The sequence below is a fragment of the Scardinius erythrophthalmus genome (genome assembly GCF_964197995.2).
Source record: "Scardinius erythrophthalmus genome assembly, chromosome: 24".
Classification (NCBI taxonomy): domain Eukaryota; kingdom Metazoa; phylum Chordata; class Actinopteri; order Cypriniformes; family Leuciscidae; genus Scardinius; species Scardinius erythrophthalmus.
This window is the reverse complement of record NC_138244.1, coordinates 21,501,645-21,521,534: the sequence shown is the minus strand read 5'-3', so window position 1 is coordinate 21,521,534 and position 19,890 is coordinate 21,501,645. Positions and strand designations below refer to the sequence as shown.

Sequence of the window (19,890 nt, the reverse complement as noted above, 5' to 3'; positions counted from 1 at the left end):
TGCATTCCCCAAAAGAGTTCCTAAGAATGGTATTAAAATGTAAGTAGTATTTAAATCCTGTAAATAATCTCTCGACGCAAGGATAGCCTCACACTTAAATTGCAAAAGGATAGATGTTTAATAAAATTAAGGATTACAACATATATATATATATATATATAAAGCTAAAATAAAATAAAATCTAAATACTAGATGAAAACCTTAAAATAGTTCTAAAATGACAAACTAAAATAAAAATAAAGCTAAACAGAAATACATAAAACTTAAAATAAAATTAATAAAAACTAAAAATGTAAAAAAAAAACGAATTAACAAATAATAACAATGATAAAAAGAGTTCATAAGAGATCTCATAAGAACCTTTTTTTAAAGATTTTTTTCTTAAGATTGTTTATTATTATTATTATTATTATTATTATTATTGAATTAGGCCCCTTTTTTAATCTTATTTGCAAAAAATGCTCCTTTTTTCTTGCCTGGCTAGGAAGTTTTGAATTCTGAAAGAGCTTGTTTTCATAGTACATTAAACATTTTTAAAATATCAAGGAAATGTGATTCCTCATGATGACTCACATAAATCCTCACACCCAAAATTGATTCTTTGTGGGTCCACCAATCCCGCTAAAAATTTTGGCTCTCAAAATTGGGAATCAATACCAGCGGCAGTCCAGTTTATCCTTTATAGGCTCTTTCTGTCTCTTACACAAGCCTGGAACTGAACAGCCACATGAGTTAAGATCTTCTTTGAAAAGTTAACAAGAACTGGTAGCACGATAGAAAACTTTTATAGAGATTGAGGATAATAGAGTTATATAAGCGTAAAAAACAGAACTGCACTTAACAGACCCTTATCAAAAAATGTCTTTATATAATAGCGACTCCAGGAATTACCAATCCCCAAAACATCCACAGCACCATTAAAGCAATTTCAAGCTGTAAATGAAAGGCATTACTCATTACATTGTATTCTCGGCACACAGTGCTCTCCGTGTGCGCACTGATTCAAAGAGCTCTCATCGCAAATGGGATTCCATCCAGTGAACACACCAATCACTTCAACCAGGGGAAGGAAATTAGGGTGACCAGTTCGGCCATCGATTAGAGCTTTTCAATTCCCATCTTTTATTCAATCTGCCACATCCCAACCCAGTGTTAAACCAGGAAAGACACGGGGGAAGGAAATAAACCTTAGTGATAATTATATTATGACACTTGGGACCCTATCATACAGTCGGCACAATGCAGCGCCAGGCGCGACGCAAATGTTTATTGCTAGTTTCAGCCCGACGCAGTTATCATTTTCATGTCCTGCGCCACGTTGTTTAAATAGCAAATGCATTAAAATTGTGTTAATTTAAATAAAGCTAAAATAAAATAAAATCTAAATACTAGATGAAAAACTTAAAGTTCTAAAATGACAAACTAAAATAAAAATAAAGCTAAATAGAAATACATAAAAATGTAAAAAAATAAAAACTAATTAAATATTAATAATGATAAAAAGGTTCATAAGAGATGTCCTAAGAACCTTTTTTTTAAGAATTTTTTAGTATGCATTAAGCAAATGCATATGTTTCTCTGTGTCATTGTACTTGCGGTGTGGACTTCTCTATTATCATAGAATTAGAATGATTATTACAACTTTATAGTTATCGTTATAGGTATCGTCCTTGGTGTGAATGGGCCTTTAGTCTCCAACACTGTTGAGCGCTCCAGAAGCTCTCACCTGTTCCATATAACTGTGCCAGAGATCTTCTGCATCTCGCCGAGCGCAGCCAGCAGCAGGGATGATTTCCCACAACCCACCTGGCCCACTATCATAGTTAACTGGCCTGCAGAGAGAATGAATCAAGAATCAAGAAACGTGGATTTCATGGAGCAACAAAACACATCTGTGTGTCAAACTGAAACTGAAGATTATGTGGTGAAGGAGATAGTTTTACACACATACACACACACACACACACACACACACACACACACACACAAAAAACGGTTTAAATTTCATTCTTTTCCACACAAAAAAGTATCACTTGGCTTTAGAAACCTTGGATTATATTGTATATAGTAGTCATATGGACTACTTTTATGATACTTCATACATTTTTTTCTTGTAAAAGAGCAGCCTGCACATTATTCAAAATGTCTTCTATAATGTTCCATATGAGTTTAGAATGTCAAATTTTCATTTATGGTTGGAGTTAGTAGATCAGGTGATAGCACAAGCCAGATTCGAAGCCACAGGAGTGCCATGGCTCAACATTGTCAGCACATGTAGATTTATTTTTGACAGGACTTACCAAAAGGAATCTTAATATCCACATTGGACAACGTTGCGGTTCCATCAGTCCAGCTGAAATATCCACTTGTTATCTAGAATGGACGTAATGGAGACTGACAGTTCTTCCTATTCTCAAAGGGCTCTTCACATAGTTGAAATTCTTGTTTACTGCCCGAGTGCAGATATAACCCATCTCTCACCTTGATGCAGGTATCTTCATCCTCCACAGTCAGCGGCTCGTCCTCTTGCTCGCTCTGAAGGGCAAAGCTGTTCCAGTCCTCTCGGACTGGGTGCTTACGGTTCACCACCTTCAGAGGCTTTACAGAGGTGAGAAAAACAACACATCTAATAAAGCTCAGCATGAACATCCTCTTCAACACTGATAACCTCTCCAGGCCTACCAGGATTGTGATATTACAAACATAAATAATGTATAGTCATAGTCATATTGTCAGATTATTGAAAGCGTGTAATTAAATAAAAATATTTTATTTAATTACAAATAATTAAATTTATTATTTATTTAATAATCATTTATTTATATTATTCACATCAAGAATGCAACAAATTTCAGACAAAAAGTCTGATTTTCACTAACCAACTAACATTTATCTATTTATTACACAAGCTTTTATATCATGGTGCTTTTATGGTGAACTGCCTTGACTTACCAGGGCTTGATACTTGTTGTGATTGGTTGAATTGAGTAGGATAGTTGCTCTGGGCTCCTGTTCACTTCCAATCTCATCACAGGAGAAAAACTCGCTGAGCTTCTGAACACTGGCCAAAAGAAAACAATACAGTATTCAGTCGCATCAACTGTCAAAATTCTTGTTTAGCAATTATTTGTTCACATATTAAGAAATAAGTGACATTCTGAGATGACTATCACCCTTCCTAGAAAATAACCCTTCCAAATATATATATATATACTTTTATATACTATATATATATATATATATATATATATATATATACTGTATATATATATAATTCTGTTTAACTAACTAGTTCTATTTACTAAAAGGGAATAATTTTTTTGTGAGAAAATCTGCACTGCCTACTGTGTGCCAGTCAATTCCATTCTGAAATATTATCACCACGATCCAACATGCAGGAAATAAATCCTGAGACTTGGAGACCTCAGACAGATGCATTTCATTTTCTAGACTAGAATGTACTGTTGCAAGTAGATAAAGTAGAAAAGAAATTGGAAACAGCTGATGCGCTATCGTAAAAAAATGTTGTTCACTAGCGGGCAGTCATTTTCCCTCTGGTGCCAAGTCATATATTGAGACCGGTGGCACATATGGCCTATTTATCCAGACAGCACTGATTTATGATTTGTACACTAAATATATAGCCTGCACTCTCTAATATGTGTTCCACATGAAATTGAAACTGAGGCACACAGACAGACACACATTTCCATCTTCAAAGGAGAGTCTATCGGTGACGAGAAGGGAAAACGCACACAGCGCACGGCCGATCTGAAGTGATTTACACACATTGACACCAGAATCACACAGAAACGATTCATTATATTCCTGGGTGGTTAATTAAAACCTGGTAAACCTGAACCCATGTCGCGGGCTGCATATCAGATTTGCTATCGCACAACACCGCACAGAAATGAAGCAGTAAATTGTACTATATAATTGGTTCAGCAGAAAGAGTCTGTTATGAAAAAGGGGAATATAAATAATAATTTTAATGTTAAACCCTATAAAGCCTACTTGATACACACATTTCTAAGGCTTCTAAATGATTAACATGATTAAAACTGCTCAAAAACCTGTTGTACACAATCTAATGCATGCCTTCTGTTATCTGACTGATAGTTTATCATTTTTAAGTCAAGTCAAGTCAAGTGCTGTGCTGTGAAATCTTTACCGATTTTTATAAAGTAAACATAAGAATAAATGTCAAATTGTTAGTAATATTTCAAGATGAAGCAACTTAGGTTTACTTGATCATCCATACACAATTTTAAAAGAATAATAATGGTGAAATATGAGTATCAAATATGATATACAGTATGATATAATATAATACAAAAATATAATATTGAAACTACAGACATTTGATCATAAAACTAAGCATTTAAATATCATCCTACTAAGACATAGTATTGCTATTGGGAGATATAGAGTGACAACTGATATTTATATGCATTTTATGTAAGTAATCTGTATATTGTTTTAAAGATCTCATTGATTTACATGACAAGCTGTAAGAATTTCAGCCACATAGATATCAGAGACAGCACCAAATTGCATATTTTAATAAAATTGAGCAGTTTTTTCCTCCTTGAGAGTGAGCTGGCTACGTATTCTCACTATACCATAATTAATAAATCATAAAAGCCTGATGTATCAAATATGATACTCAACAACTGGAAAAAAAAACATATGCAAACCTTTTTATGTTGTCTAAAGGTTCAATAAACGGTAAAAAAAGAAGAAAAAAAAGACTTATTTAAAAAAAAACTACAGAGTTTACAGGATTAAAGGATCTTTTTTCAAAACCTACTGTGGCGGTTTTTAATTTTCATGTAATTTTTCATTTTATTTATCTCACCCTGTATCAATAGCGTGCAACTGACCTGACCAGGGCTTTGACGGTGGAGCGCACGACACTGGACAGCAGGAAGAGAGGAGTGACCAGGATATGGAAGAGCGAGAGGGAGGCGAAGGCCACGGCGGGGGACAGGTCGGCATCATCCGACAGATGCACATGAGCCACGAACGTCTGAAACAAACGTGATCTTTTCATCTGCCGTGTTTACACTTTCATTATGAACAGATATCAGACTGAATGCTGTATACTTACAACGAGAACCGCTGCAATGGGAATAGCCGTGTTCATAAATACTGTGAAGACAAACAAAAAACACTGTTGCTCATTCATTTGCAAAAAAAAAGATGCAGATAGGTATAAAAATGTCAGTGAACACACTGATCTGTCTATCTTCGCCTTTTTCTATCCATGTGTCCATGTGCTGTAACTTGATTTACTAGTACCTAGTAATTTCCCAGTAGAATATAGATTGAGTCAGATACATCCATGTAGTAAAGACATATTGAGATGTATAGTACATAATTTCTCCAGCGCCCAGGTGAGCGTGCGAACATTGACAATGATCTATCAGTGTTGTAAGCTGAGATACTTGGCTCGCCAGACACCCGTAAGCATGATTTATTTCTCCATTATCTTGGACCCAAAGCTCAGAGGATTTTCTACACTTGATCAGCTCATGCATCTGCTCTTACAGCTCTGATAGCTAAATTAAATGTTAATTGTTACATGACATTAAGGGCCAGGTTACTAACAGTTCCCTCTTTTGGCGTTCTGATACTTCTGTTCAAAGACACAACTTTTTTCATGCCTGAATCATGAATCATGCCCGACTTCCAGCTTCCAACCTACATAGTTAAAAGTGCAATTCCATTAATGCTCTTGCTCTTCTAAACAGCTTATGATGGAAGTGTCACAGTTGAGTGAATCCTGAGCACAGAAAAGTGCACATTCAAGCTGCTGATTACTGAGGGATGCTGTATCTGCAGAAAGTGTTTGCCAGCTGGCTGCTGACATAATTGAATCAATCTTGATAATTAATTAACAAAATTGGTTGAAAGTAAATGAACAAATACCAGAATTTGATTAGGTAATTGCAATTAACCCTTCGCAGGGAGCTTGATTGACAGGTGATCTGACCAATCATACTTCGCCATCCGCCATTTTGTCCGACAAAGCAGTCAGGAGAGTTACTGTAGTAGATTAACATGGGAGGATTTGAACTTGAAAAACAAAGTGTACTGACGTGGTTAAAACAACATTCCTTCTTATGTTTGTTCATGTTTATTTGAGGCCATAAATTAACTAGAAGAAAGAGATGATCGGTTCACGAGCAGCTTTAACTGATGCTCTACAGCGATCTGTCACGACACATTAAAGAGCGGTATTTATTGTTTAAATTTCTTTTAAAAAATGACCAAATTTGAAAGGTGAGACTTTGTTTAATATGTTTAATATCAAACGTAACCGAAAAGTAACCTGGTCTGTCCTGTCTGTCAGCGTGTTGTCAGTCTCCTCTACTCCGCAATGTATTTTTCACTGCGTGAGAACGCCGTAGCTTGTCGGACATAGCGACAGTAACTAATGGGGGCGGGTCTTTGCGAACGGTCAATTAAGTAATTGCTGATAAGTAAGTGCAACTTGCTGCAAACCCTTTACATTGAGGAACTGATATGACTGTTTATTAAGTATGTTTCCCGCTATTGTTCTCACAAATGTACACCTTCACTTTCCATTAAATTAGACTTGACTGCATTCATAACTCATGAATGTCTGCTCAGGTCTTAATTAGTACCCTATGGACTACCTTAAATCCCTACAATCCCTCAGAGCTGACAACTATAAATCTCAAAGGTATTTCATGTCATACTGCACAATGACACATTCCTGCACCGGCCCACATTGATTCAGCACTACTGTACTATTCTTTGAGATGCTTCAGATTCAGCTACACGTGTTTTTGACCCAGTTTCATCCAGATGTTACTGAAATAGTTGTGGCTTTCGGATCTAGGACTCTTGACAGCTACTGAAAGCTCTTTTTCACTTCTTATACTGTACATGTTTAAGGCATTCAAAAGTTTGGGGTTTTCGAAAGAAGTCTCTTATGTTCACCAAGGCTGCATTTATTTAAAAACAGTATGTTGCAAAATATTACTACAATTTAAAATAACTGGTTTCTATTTGAATATATTTGAAAATATATTTTTTTTTACTGTAACTCCAACAACATTCATCCTGAACAATTGAAACGAGTGAGTGAGGGAACGCGGGTATCGTGTATTCTGCGGAAGAGTTTCAGATATTTCAGTATCAATATGTATCGAAAAATCTATCTATCTATACACCACAATCATCAAAAATATATAAAATAACACAAAGTGAAAATAGAAGTGGTATTTTGGTTCAAGGTTACAAAAGCTACATTTACTATGGTAAATACACGTCTAACATTAACTTTTAATAAAATATATGGACACTGATCTTGATTAAAATAAACATGTAAATCCTTTCCAGTTAATACACTATGTTCCACTTATGTAATTTATTGGTATAGGACTGGTTTCCCAGACAAGGCTTAGATTAAGCCAGAAGTAGGCCTTAGTTCAATTAGAACATTTGAGTAGCTTTTATAAACATGCCTTAGAACAACAAAAAAATACTAATAATGATGTGCATCTTTAGACAAAACAATGGCACTATATTTTAATATAGGTCAGTGCAAGTTGCTTTTAATTTAAACAGCTCAAACATGCATTTTAGTCAGGGACTAGACTTAAGCCTAGTCTGTGGAACCAAGGGATACATTTTGATAATTTCATGACTTACTAATTGACAATGTTACTATGACGTTGCATGCTTTTATATATAGTGAAGTGATATACCACAATTGAAAAAAAGCGAAGCGAAACTTTTTATTTTTTAACAAATTATGAAAATAACCTTAGAATAATGACACTGACATATAGCCTGAACACATCTCATCTGAGCGCACCAGATACTGAATCAGGACAAAGCGTTTTTCTCAAATACATTTTACTTAAACTGCATCTGACAGAAGACCCAACAGCGCTCATGCATGTCTTTCAAAATAAAAGTCTTGCATCAGAAGAACATGTAGAATTAGATTTTTTGTTGTCATTGCTATTTCTTTGACTACACACTCTGCGACCCACTCAAAATGATCGTGTGGCCCACCAATTGAGAAACACTGCTTTAGAGTCTAGGAAGAGTAATTGAATTCAGTGAATGCTTCATACGAGTACATGGTCACTTCAGGCTATTAATAACCCTGGAGCTATTGGCTTCTATGGAATTGTTCAAAATCAATATTTATATGGAAAAAAAATGAATGGGAATTTTGCTCTATAGAGCCTGAACCGTCTCTGACATTTAACCAGAGACTGTAGTAGCTATCATCATCTCTTGCCTCTGAGCAAGTTTGCTCATTGCCTCCGAACCAAACTAGTACAGCAGTGTGTATAGAAGGAATGGCCTGGAGTCATCCCTGCTGACATGGTCCATTTCTCTGCTGTGAGGGATGAGCCACCTATATGATCTTTATGTGCTAGGAAGGACTGATGACACCAAGAAATGCCATTAGAACTAAATTTCATTTGTGTCTACAATGGATTGCCAAGTTCAATCCACTACTAAATTGTCAGAAAAAAAGAAATAACTTTGATTAAAATACCTACAGGGTCCGTGGGATGATATTGTCAAAGTGATTGTTTCCTTTGAGTTCTGCTGCATCAAGCTATCAGCTATTTTATTTTACTGCTATGCACTTCTGTGGGTCTACAGTTTAATCACACTGATGGGACTTCCTTCCCCAACTGTTTGCTGTCAGCCAGGGTGTGCCCATTTTCTGCTGAAAAATGGGAAAATTGGGTTTTTAGTGTCCTCTATTGGCCTCCAGGTTAGTATGTTCTGCTATATTCTTGTTGAGTTCATTTGTGATTCTTTAACTTAGCTGTTGTTCATTGAAGAATATACAGTATGTTGAATTGAAATCTGTAGATCTTTTAAAAGAGCAATAGAAATTGAGTGATCCTCTGCAAAAATACCAGTAGGGAAGAATATTGATTCAAATTGAATTTTACATGAACCTGGTGTCTCTTGGCACCACTGCATGCAGAATGTTCTCCTGCTGAGCAACACAGTCCTTCTTCTATTGCTAGTGTCACAAAAAAAGCAGCAAAAAAAGATCAGAGAACAAACAGGTCTTATGGTTGAAAGACTGCGTAACCTTGACATAAATCAAAACAACCTTAGAAAGCAGCACTGTTAGAGTCATATTCCACTTAAGAACTTAGCATTCTTTTTTTTTTTAAAAGTTAGTTGATGTTTTGCTTGCAATTCAAGCTTGAAAAAAAAAAAAACACCCATGCATAGACATTGACATATTTTCTTTTTTCCCTTCTCTTAAACAGTCTTTTTATGCATAATGCGTTTTGACTTCCCAGCAAGCTATTGTAATGGGTTGTGTTATGTTAACGCACACGAACACGAAAATGAAGGTAGCAGGCAGTCTTTTAATTAATCCACAGGTAAATCCATACAAGGAGAACAGCAAACCAACACAATCATACAACAGACGAGACCCGACAGGTAAGAACAGAAACAAGGGAAATTAAATACACCGGCAAACAAGGATAATTAGACACGCTTGAGTGTCGAAATCAAATCTGTACAACAACTAACAAGGCAGGGGAAATGGTAAGAACAAAAATAAAGTCCAAACTGATGTGACATTATGCCTCCTCCTGGAAAGGTGTGGTCTCGCGGCGGCAGATAAATGGAGGAGGACAGGTGGACAACGAGAGTCCGGGAGAGGGATCAAAGGGAAAGTTGAGGGTGGTACTAGTTAGGGGTGTCGAAATTAATTGTTTCTACGATGCAGACGAGGACGTTTCGGTATCGGTTCAGTAATAGACCATAACCGATTATAATGTACTGACGCTTTTCTGACGTCATTTGTCATACAATGGCAGAGGAAGGTGAGACGCGAGTGCGAGTGATTAAACATGCTCCAACTACTTTAAAAGCCTACATCTGGACACATTTTGGCTTTTATGAACAACCTGGTAAGCACGACCCGCAGAAGACACGCGCTGTGTGCGCTCATGTCACGCACAAATAGAATATGCACGAGGTAATACCACAAACTTGATAAACCACGTCAGCCGTTTTCACCCCAAGCTGTTAACGCCTGGCTGAGTCTGACGGCTTTAGAGATGCACGGATGAGCTCCAACGTCACCCGAATCCACAGCCAAAAACAAATCATCCACCTGCCCCAATAATTTTCTCTGATTTAAGTATCCGCACCCGATGGTCAAATTACAATTATTCTGAGTTGTTACGCGTAATTATAAATGGATGATCGTCACCTTCAACAGCGGATTCGGCGACGGTTGATGCGCGCATCTTTAATGGTAAAATAATACACTGATTAATGAGCGCTGCTTTTAAATTAACATTTCTTTAAAATAACATTTATTTGACAGATTTTCCTTTTCTTAATGGCATAAACAAGCTTTACTCACTCATGACAAGCTTTACTCACAGCTTTAGATAACTTAAACTGGAACGTCACTTTTTCTGTCACTGCGACTTCCCGAACAGGCGAGCACATGCACACACACATCACTTTTGAAGTAAAATTTAAAATTGAGGATGCAGTGCATTGTGATGCATTGTGATATCGAATTGAACTGAATCGATGACATGATAATCACAATCGAACCGAACCGTGAGACCAGTGTCGGTTCACACCCCTAGTACTAGTGTCCCTTGAACAGGGACAGGCAGGTGATGACCCGGGCCACAGTCAGAACTGAGATCCATGGCTGGAGGAAGGAGCCATGGAGGAAGGCACCCAGACAGCACCTTGGGTGTGACCAGAGGCGATGGCGACATAGAAGGTGGAGCCCACCATGCAGCCGAAGAGCCGATGTAGCGTAGAGACACTGAAGACCTGGGAGGCCGCAACGAAGCTGCTACAACGACCCCCCAAGATGGAAGCAGGTATCCAGAGGGCAGAGGTGGAGCTGGAGCAACCAAGGGCAGAGGCGGAGCCTGAGGGAGGGCGGAGCTAGCCTAAGCTGTAGGGGGTGGAGGACCGGACAACAGTAGACGGCCTGCAGGTCCATGTCGAAGGTGGTGCGATGTCCAACCCAGGTGGAGCTGGTGGTCCCAGGGAGCCCAGCGAGGTCAAATGCCCAATGGTCCTTGCTGGAGTCAAGGGAGGAAGGAGTGGCCAAGGAGCCAAGGCGATGGGTCAAGGTGAACTGGAGCATTCTGAGGCTGAAGGTGGAGTGACAGACTCCCCATGCCCAGGAGGAGGTGGCTCACAGCAAGCACAAGGTATTGCCACACCACTGAGATCCTGGGGTGGTACTGAGGGACTGATGGGAGACAGTGATGAGCGGTTAGCTCAGGCTCCAGGGTAATCCAGCTCAATAGCTCTTCTTGGCACGGGCTCAAACATCACGGCGGAGGCGGGCTCTGCGTTGGGCTTGTGTGTTTGCTCCTCGTAGCGGGATGGTCTCTGTCTGGGCACTGGGTTGTGAGTGGGGCTGGCGTCATCATAAGCTGGTCCGATGGTCAGCGCTGATCCACAGGATACCAGCACCCACTCCACTTAATCGATAAAGCTCCCCCAAGGGCCCTCCCCGGACAAATGCTCTTTTGGTGTAGTGTTCAGACCGGCATGTAGAAATGTGCAGAGGCAGTCATCCGGGAAGTTTGATAGATGTGATAAAAAGAGGAAATCCTCCAGGTGTTCCATGAGGGAACAGTCCCTTGTTCAAGGCATATTAACAAAAAGGAGAGATTGTCCTTTTTAGAAAATTTTCAAAAAGCCAAAAAACTAACGAAAATCTTTAACGCATAGCGTGGATCACTTCTTGGGTCTTCTGTCTTGAGTTATGTTAACGCACATGAACATGAAGATTAAAGTAGTAAAGTAGCAGTTTTTTAATAAATCCACAGGTAAATCCATACAAGGAGAACAGCAAACCAACACAACCATACAATAGACGAAACCAGAAAGTGATTAACAGAAATAGGGAACTTAAATACACAGGCAAACAAGGATGATTAGACACACAACAGAACTGAGTGACAAAATCAAATCTGTAACTATGACAACAAGGCAGGGGAAACGGTGAGAATGAAAACAAAGTCCAAACTGAGGTGACTTTGACAGCTATGAGGCGGAAATATGAAAATGTTGATCTCAGAGGAGCCCTCACAACTTGTTGAAAATCATTTGGAATATTTATCTATCTATGATTTATCGAAAGGGCTTTTTAGCATTAAAATAGTAATAAAATAAATAATCAATAAATAATCAATCTGTCAAATAATGAAAAAATATAAACAATTATTTAATATTTATTAAAAATATATACAAATATACATTGTAAACTTAAATATCATAACATCACATTTTATATACACAAAAATATTATTATTATTAAAATATGTATTGATATTTATAGAATATTTATTAAAATGTATATTTATACAGTATAAAACATTTTTGATAAATACATACATATACGTATATCGTCTGCCTGTTTCTGATTAATGTGAAGTATCTGCCAGTCCAATGTCGGCCAAGACGGTTGTTCAGTGAAAATTTGCATGTTCCGTGTCTGTCAAGAGTGAGTAATGTGTCTGTCCTGTGTCATCCTAAAGAACTGATTTTAAAGTTCCTGTCTGCACTGCCCAATCCTGCCCTGCCTGTCTCCTCTCAGCCTTTCAGCTCTTCCCATGCTGGCTCCGCCTCTACGCCTAGTGCTTCGAGTTCACCAGTTCAGCCCCAGTGTTGACCGCATCGATCTTCCAGATCTTCCTTGCCCCTCACTCCATCTCAGCTAGTTGACCAGTCGGCTCCGCCTTAGCACCTCAGCCCTTAGGCTCCACCTGGGACCGTCGTCCCTACAGCTTGGCCAGGCTCCCGCCGGTTCCACCTTGGTCAGTCGTTGGTTTGCCTGCGCCACAGACTTCTGGGCCTTCAGATACGCTTCGTCCCTCCACCCCTTCGGCTCTGTCTGGCTTCTCCTTCCCTCTGGCTCCACCTTGGTCCTCGGTCGTACCGCCTTCACCTCAGTCCTCTACCGCCCCCGGTTCCACCTCAGTTGCAAGTCTCTGCAGCTCCGCCCTGCCCTCCAGGACCTTCGATGTTGCCTGGTCCCATCATCTCTTCAGCTCTGCCTGGGTCTCTACCACCATGGGCTCAGTCTCGTCACTCGTCTCCCTGAAAAAGTTGAGCAAGCCTTCTACATGGCTCCTCCTGTCTTCGACTCTGCCTTGGGCCGTCGTCCTGCGACTGCTGCTGGGGGTTCCACCCTGGCTTCTTCTGCCTCAGCCTCCACCCTGGTTCCTCCCACCTTCTTCTCCGCCCTGGCCCTGCTTGACATGTCCCTGCTCTGCGTCCCCCACATAGACCTCCCTCCTTCCTCCTCAGTTGGACTATTGTTTACTATTGTTTAAAAAGGACTGTTTACTGCTGCACCTAGATCCTTTCCTTATATATATATATATATATATGATTAAGAGATTTTGTTTATGATGTTTACAATTTACACTAAACATGGTAATTGTCTAAAATGAGATTTCTACATTTTGTCCAACACCATTTGCAATGATCAAGTTTTATGTCTCTGACAAAAATTGTTGCTGATAAAGAGTGCAAGCTGCTATTATACACAGTCTTAATCATTATTTAGGGACAAATAGGTGTTATTGTTCTTCTGTGAGGTAACTGTGAAAGCTTAAGTGTCTTACTGGATATGGAGGTGTACAGGGCAAAGGTCTGCAGGCTAGTGAGCTCCTTGCCGCGGGTCTCCTCCACACTTGAGCAGAAGATGTGCTCCCAGGCATACAGCTTCAAGAGTTTGATACCCCGCAGCAATTCATTGGTCTTCTTCAGCCGCTCGCTGGAATACTCCTAAGGTCGTCACATAAATTATACATTAGTTACAATACATTAGAATCTCTGTATTTGACAGGCTTATCATTTGGACAAGCTCTGGCTTTCCTGCGCAAATATCATTTGTATTTGAACAAAATCTGTATTTGCACAGTCACTCACTTGACTGCATGTTATCAAGAAAATAAACAAAGTAGCTTACCAATGTGCTTTTCTGTGCATCTGATAACTTGGTGGCCACAAAGTACTGCACCGGAGCCAGGAGGGTGATGACCGTGGCCCCTATCAAGGCACTTATTCCCAGGAGGTAGTAAAGGAGGATGACTCCCACTATGATCTGAAACCAAGAGGAAAATGTACTTCTGATATCAATTTTACATTCAGTGGCACTTTTGTCACAGCAAGTGATAAAGATGTGCCAGGTGTTTTTGTCATCACAAGAGTCATTGGTTTTCATAGTTTTTTTATGCCAAGAACCCACAAGTATGATGATCCCCCTTTCTAAAATATAAAATAAGCTATATATTTTCATGCATAAAGACACATTTAACTACCTGGAAAATGTTTACTTTGTATTATGTTAACACTGAAATATCATTAATAAGTATCAAGGCAGTTTTACAGGGGTTTCTTTCATTAAATAAAATGCAGATTTATACTTTATTTCTGTTAAAACTAGGGCTGTCAACAAAACAAAATAATGGTAATTAATCATATAATTTAAAACTTAACATTATGAAATTCTGTAAATGTGCTTAATTATTGAGTTAAACATAATAAACAAGTTTAACATTTTTAATTATATAATTATAAACATTTAATTAAAATAACATTTCAACTTTGAAACATAAAAAAAAAAAAAAAATGGACTCAATTATTAATTTGGACATTTTTCCCAGACACCCTTGTGGACCCCTGGACCCCAGTTGGAAAACATATTCTTTTGTGTAGTGAAAAAAAAAGGAGAGAAAAAAAGGAGAAAAGATATGATGAATATTACATAATTAATAGTCTTACTATGGAGAAGCTGAGCATGTGGTTGAACTACATATATGCAGCAATAAAAAAAAGAAGAAAAAAGTTCACTAAAAATAAAGAGCCTCAGGGGACTAATCAAGGTTTGCACAAAGGCAGCCAGGAGCAACCCCAAGAGCGGTGTACGTGCCATGCTCAACGTAGGGACTGACTTCCTGAGAACTTTGGACAAACGCGTTTTGTCTGTCATTAGATAGGCTGCATCTAAGGCAGTAAATGCATCACATTATGTTTTCATCAACTTACAGGTTATAAAGTTTATTATAGTTTGAATTATCATTCACGATAGAAGTGTGTGGAGTTATGAGGTATGACTGACAGTTTGAGGAGCCAATGGAGTTACAAGGTTTAGTCAAAAGCTCTTTTTAATACTTTCCATTGGTTAAATATTTGCAAAACCCACAGACAGACATAAAGGGTGACCAATTATAATAATTGAAGAGAAAAAAATGATTTAATGACAAAATAGAAATAGCAATAGCGCCGGACAGTGATGATATACACACACACACAATCTGTTTTACAACAAACGTTCTCTAGGACTCATTATTTCTAATGAGTAATCTGATGACTTAATTGTTGGTGTTGTTGAATTTTTGCTCTGCCACAAATGAGTGCATTTTTATTACTAATATACACTAATATCTTCTTCAAGAGCCAAAAAAAAAAAAAAACTTTCAACAAGTGGCACTATACATTTTACAAGATGAGGATTTTAAGGATAAAATACTGTCATACACAGTGTGAAATATCTGGATCTATTTTTAGTCTGTCTAACCTCAGGAGAAACAGTCGACAGCAGAAGCAGTGAGAGGAATACTGAGTGGGTTTGCAACATTTTTTGCAATTTTTTGTTTTCTTCAGCTCAGAATCTGTGTGTATCCAGCTCATGTCATGCCATTCAAAGGTAGGTAAGAGTGAACTTGTTTATGGGGGAACAAACGTGAAAACGATTGAAAATTACTGGAAATTTGTTTTACATAATAATTATTTTAGGAAGGTGATGATATGTAAGATTACATCCATAAAGTGTCGAGGAAGTTATTTTATTATTGAATTACAATTCTTTTTATTATTCAATGCATATAAGCATTGAGTTCTGTTTGCATTCCCTGTGCATTCTGATACAGATAGAGAAAACAGAACCTGTTTTTTTATTTATTTTTATGTGTGTAAATGAAAGAAAGAGCATTCTTGCTTAAATTTGCATTCATAATGTAATCTACACAATTTGCCAAATCCAATAATTAAACAAAGGAGAGAAAAAAAATCCTCCTCTAAACTTGAATGAAGTGAAAAACCGAATGTGTTAAAGTGTTATGATCTACAAAACATTTAAATGGTAATCACAATTAAATGCATTAATTGACGGACCGAAATCAGGCGTTATATAAATGTATTTGTATAAATGACAGGGCAATTATAAAATAAAGTAAAGACAAAAAACACAAAAAAGAGCAAAGCATAGCACAACAAATCAAAACAGTAAAACAAAACACAAAAAGCAGAATACAAAAGAATAAAGCAAAAAAAAAATAATAATAATAGATATTCAGAATCTCTGATCTAAATAAAAGAAAAGGGCACTACCTATACATCATCCTTAGATACAGGGAAACAGATTAATAAGTCTCTAAAATAGTCTAGTTAAAATCAGATTATACTTCAGAATGAATTGACTCTGGCTGGGATTGGACATGTTGCACACAAAATCTCTTCCTATGTGGGTCAAATGCAGATAACATCACAGATAACAAATCATGTGATGGAACACCACATTCGGCCAAGACAGCAGAGGGTTTCAAACCCATAACTACACGAGGAGCTGTGCAGTGGGGTGACGGTATGGTTGCAATCCCATCATGCATTCTGAATGGATACAGTTGGTTCCATAATTAAAATACTAGAACCTCAGGCTTACCTGAACTGGCATTGCGAACAGGTTGGGACACAGGAAGAAGAACCACATCAGTTGGTTAGTGTCTATTGCGACGAGATTGCAAATCTGGCCCACCGTCATTCCCCCCATTGACATGTTGGAGGTGCAGAGACGCATTATTTTATTGAAAATCTTTGTCTGGAAGTAAAAATGAAAATCATTATTATGACTTGAACAGTCAAAAGTTCTGAATTCATTGCCTGTTTTTTGCCGATAGATCGATAGACCATTGTGCTAACCTGAATGGCTCCTCTCAAATTGATTCCAGTCTCGATGGCAACGAAGTAGGAGGCCTGGAGGAACGTTCTCTGGAGGAGCAGGGCGAAGAACAGGAGCACGGCGAGGACGTAAGCATTGGCGAGGAACTCCTGGGAGGAGATGAAATACATTCCAAGATGCTTCACCTGCAACACACCAAACCAAATAGCTTAACACAACTTGACAATCCCCTGTACATTTAGCTTTCACTTCTACATTTTACACATCTAAACCAGTTTTTTAAGCTGCTCGTGGAAGAATATTGTAGCCAGAGCTACTTCTCTCTGTTTATGTCTATGACGAGTCACGCAGTTACTGGGCTACTACTCAGCGGTACGACCTCTACCAGTCTACATTAGTCCCAATACGAACACTTATTATAGTTGTACCGTACTGATTCAGGATAAGACAGAAACATGGCTTGGAAAATGGATTCATGATGTACTCGCTTACTATATAAATTTAGTAAATTTTTAACAGAAAAAAAATTAAGGATTGCAGCTTTACTGATACTAGTACTTGTCTTTTCCTACTACAGCACTATCCTGTCACCAACAATCTTCCTCTAAAGAGAAAGTGCAGAAAAATAATTATAACTAATAATGTAATTAAAGATGTATGGAAGCTTGTTTCTGCCACTGAATAAAACATTTTAAAAGATAATTGCGACTTTATTCCTCAGAATTGCGAGATATAAAGTCAGAATTGAGTGAAATAAAGTCAGAATTCTGAGATATAAAGTCAGAATTGCGAGATATAAAGTCGCAATTGCGTCTTATAAAGTCAGAATTCTGACTTTTTTTCTCGCAATTGCGACTTTATATCACGCAATTCTGACTTAATATCTCAGAATTCTGATTTTATATCACGCAATTCTGACTTTATATCTCGCAATTCTGACTTTATAACACATAATTGCGAGTTTATATCTCGCAATTCTGACATCTTTTCTCAGAATTGTGAGATATAAAGTCCAATTCTAAGGGGGAAAAAAAGACGGACTTTTTTTTTTTTTACCTTAAATAAAAATCTATCTCAAAAAAAATTTATATCTCACAATTCTGACTTTATAACACGCAATTGCGACTTTAGATCATGCAATTCTGACTTTATATCTCCCAATTGCGTGATATAAAGTCAGAATTCTGAGATATAAAGTCAGAATTGCGTGATATAAAGTCGCAATTGCGAGAAAAAAAGTTGGAATTCTGACTTTATATCACGCAATTGCGACTTTATATCTCGCAATTCTGACTTTATATCTCAGAATTCTGACTTTATATCTCGCAATTCTGACTTTATATCTCAGAATTCTGACTTTATTTCACGCAATTCTGACTTTATATCTCGCAATTCTGAGAAATAAAGTCAGAATTGCGAGATGTAAACTCGCAATTGTGAGATAAAAAGTCGCAATTATCTTTTAAAATGTTTTATTCAGTGGCGGAAACCAGCTTCCATAAAGAATAGAGCAGCAACACATAAGTCAATAAAACCAATGGAAAAGAAACACTGCTGACAGAAATTTTCAACCATAACAATTTCGTTGTCTTTATTAGAAGCCATCTATGAATATGACATATTTAGAATTGAATCAAGATGTTCAGTTATTACTTTCAGAAGTGTGTCTCCTCAAATACGATTTCAAATTTTGTTCTTAAAACCTTTGTTGAAAACGATTCTTATCTTAACATCTACTACATTAACTGTCATTATAAATACTTTAGTTTTGGGTCAACTAGTTGCTTATTAGCATGCATAATACTAGGATATTGGCTTTATATTCATACTTATAAAGCACATATTAATGTCTTATTCAGAATGACCATATTCTACATCCCTACCCAATACCTAAACATTAGGAGTTTATTGAGGCAAAAGTCTTAGTTAATAGTGAGAATTAGATCCTAATCTAAAGGTGTAACCATATATAGGCAGATTTTTTCATCCGTTCACAAATAAATACATAAAGAGATAAATAAATACAGGGACATGATGGCCTTGGCTATTTCTACGCCGTTTTTCTGTGTTCATTCATCTCACATCAATGTTTTGCCAGCACTAACTCCGAAGTAGATTACATCATACAAAGACGTCCAAACAGGCCGACATCCGAGAGCCAGACAGAAGGCTGTTCAACATTTTAATAATTGACAACAGAAGGCATTGCGATAAACCACTTTGTAACACAAGATGAAAATGTTACATGGAAAGACGCAGCCATGACCTGAAGTCAGTCCTTCACTGCAACGGTTTCTATTTTTACCTTCAAAATACCTCAGAGAATAAAACGGCATGTTCTTGACTAGTAAGTAAACAACACAAATACTGAAACCCCCCCCATAAATTTCAGTGTCAGTGATGCTTTTGCTTTCGGACCGATAAAAATTCTGTGCAAATTCTTGGTTGTTTTAATGTGGCTTAGATGGGTAGAAATGCTCTCACCGGTGGCTGAATTGTGTGGTTCTCTTTACTGAGATGGTGCACGATGCCTGAGATGCAGAGCGGGCCGGCAAAGCCAAGAAGATCCGCCAGGAAACGGTAGGTGATGCTGAGGAGCAGAGGTCTTCCGAAAGCCTGTCGCAGAGCCGTCCAGATCCACTTGGACCCCTGCGGCTGAGAGCCGTGGGGCCTCTATAGGTAACAGAAAAATAAACACAGATCAGCATTATTTTAGTATTATTACATTTTTATTCATGTTTTATATTAGTTTTTATATTTACAATTGATTTACTTTTTAATCTTACTTTTTTTTTTTTTACATTTTGTTATGTCCTTTTGTAATTTTTATTAGGTTTTTTTTTTTTTTTTATCTTGCCATTTAGGTTTGATTTATTTTTAATTTAAAGTTAAGGTAT

The 19,890-nt window shown here is 37.6% G+C and overlaps 1 protein-coding gene across 1 annotated transcript in view; it reads right to left on the bottom strand.

Moving 5' to 3' along the window:
• abcc8 (ATP-binding cassette, sub-family C (CFTR/MRP), member 8) overlaps positions 1–19,890 on the bottom strand; it is a gene marked incomplete at its 5' end in the record, with an annotated part of 88,005 nt that overhangs the window by 46,132 nt on the left and 21,983 nt on the right. Inside the window, 11 exons of the mRNA XM_081356877.1 lie at positions 1,727–1,832; positions 2,301–2,373; positions 2,482–2,598; positions 2,953–3,061; positions 4,887–5,032; positions 5,114–5,154; positions 13,656–13,818; positions 14,003–14,137; positions 16,757–16,912; positions 17,014–17,178; positions 19,478–19,666. Coding sequence (XP_081213003.1) covers positions 1,727–1,832; positions 2,301–2,373; positions 2,482–2,598; positions 2,953–3,061; positions 4,887–5,032; positions 5,114–5,154; positions 13,656–13,818; positions 14,003–14,137; positions 16,757–16,912; positions 17,014–17,178; positions 19,478–19,666 — 1,400 coding nt within the window. The remainder of the gene's footprint in view (positions 1–1,726; positions 1,833–2,300; positions 2,374–2,481; positions 2,599–2,952; positions 3,062–4,886; positions 5,033–5,113; positions 5,155–13,655; positions 13,819–14,002; positions 14,138–16,756; positions 16,913–17,013; positions 17,179–19,477; positions 19,667–19,890) is intronic.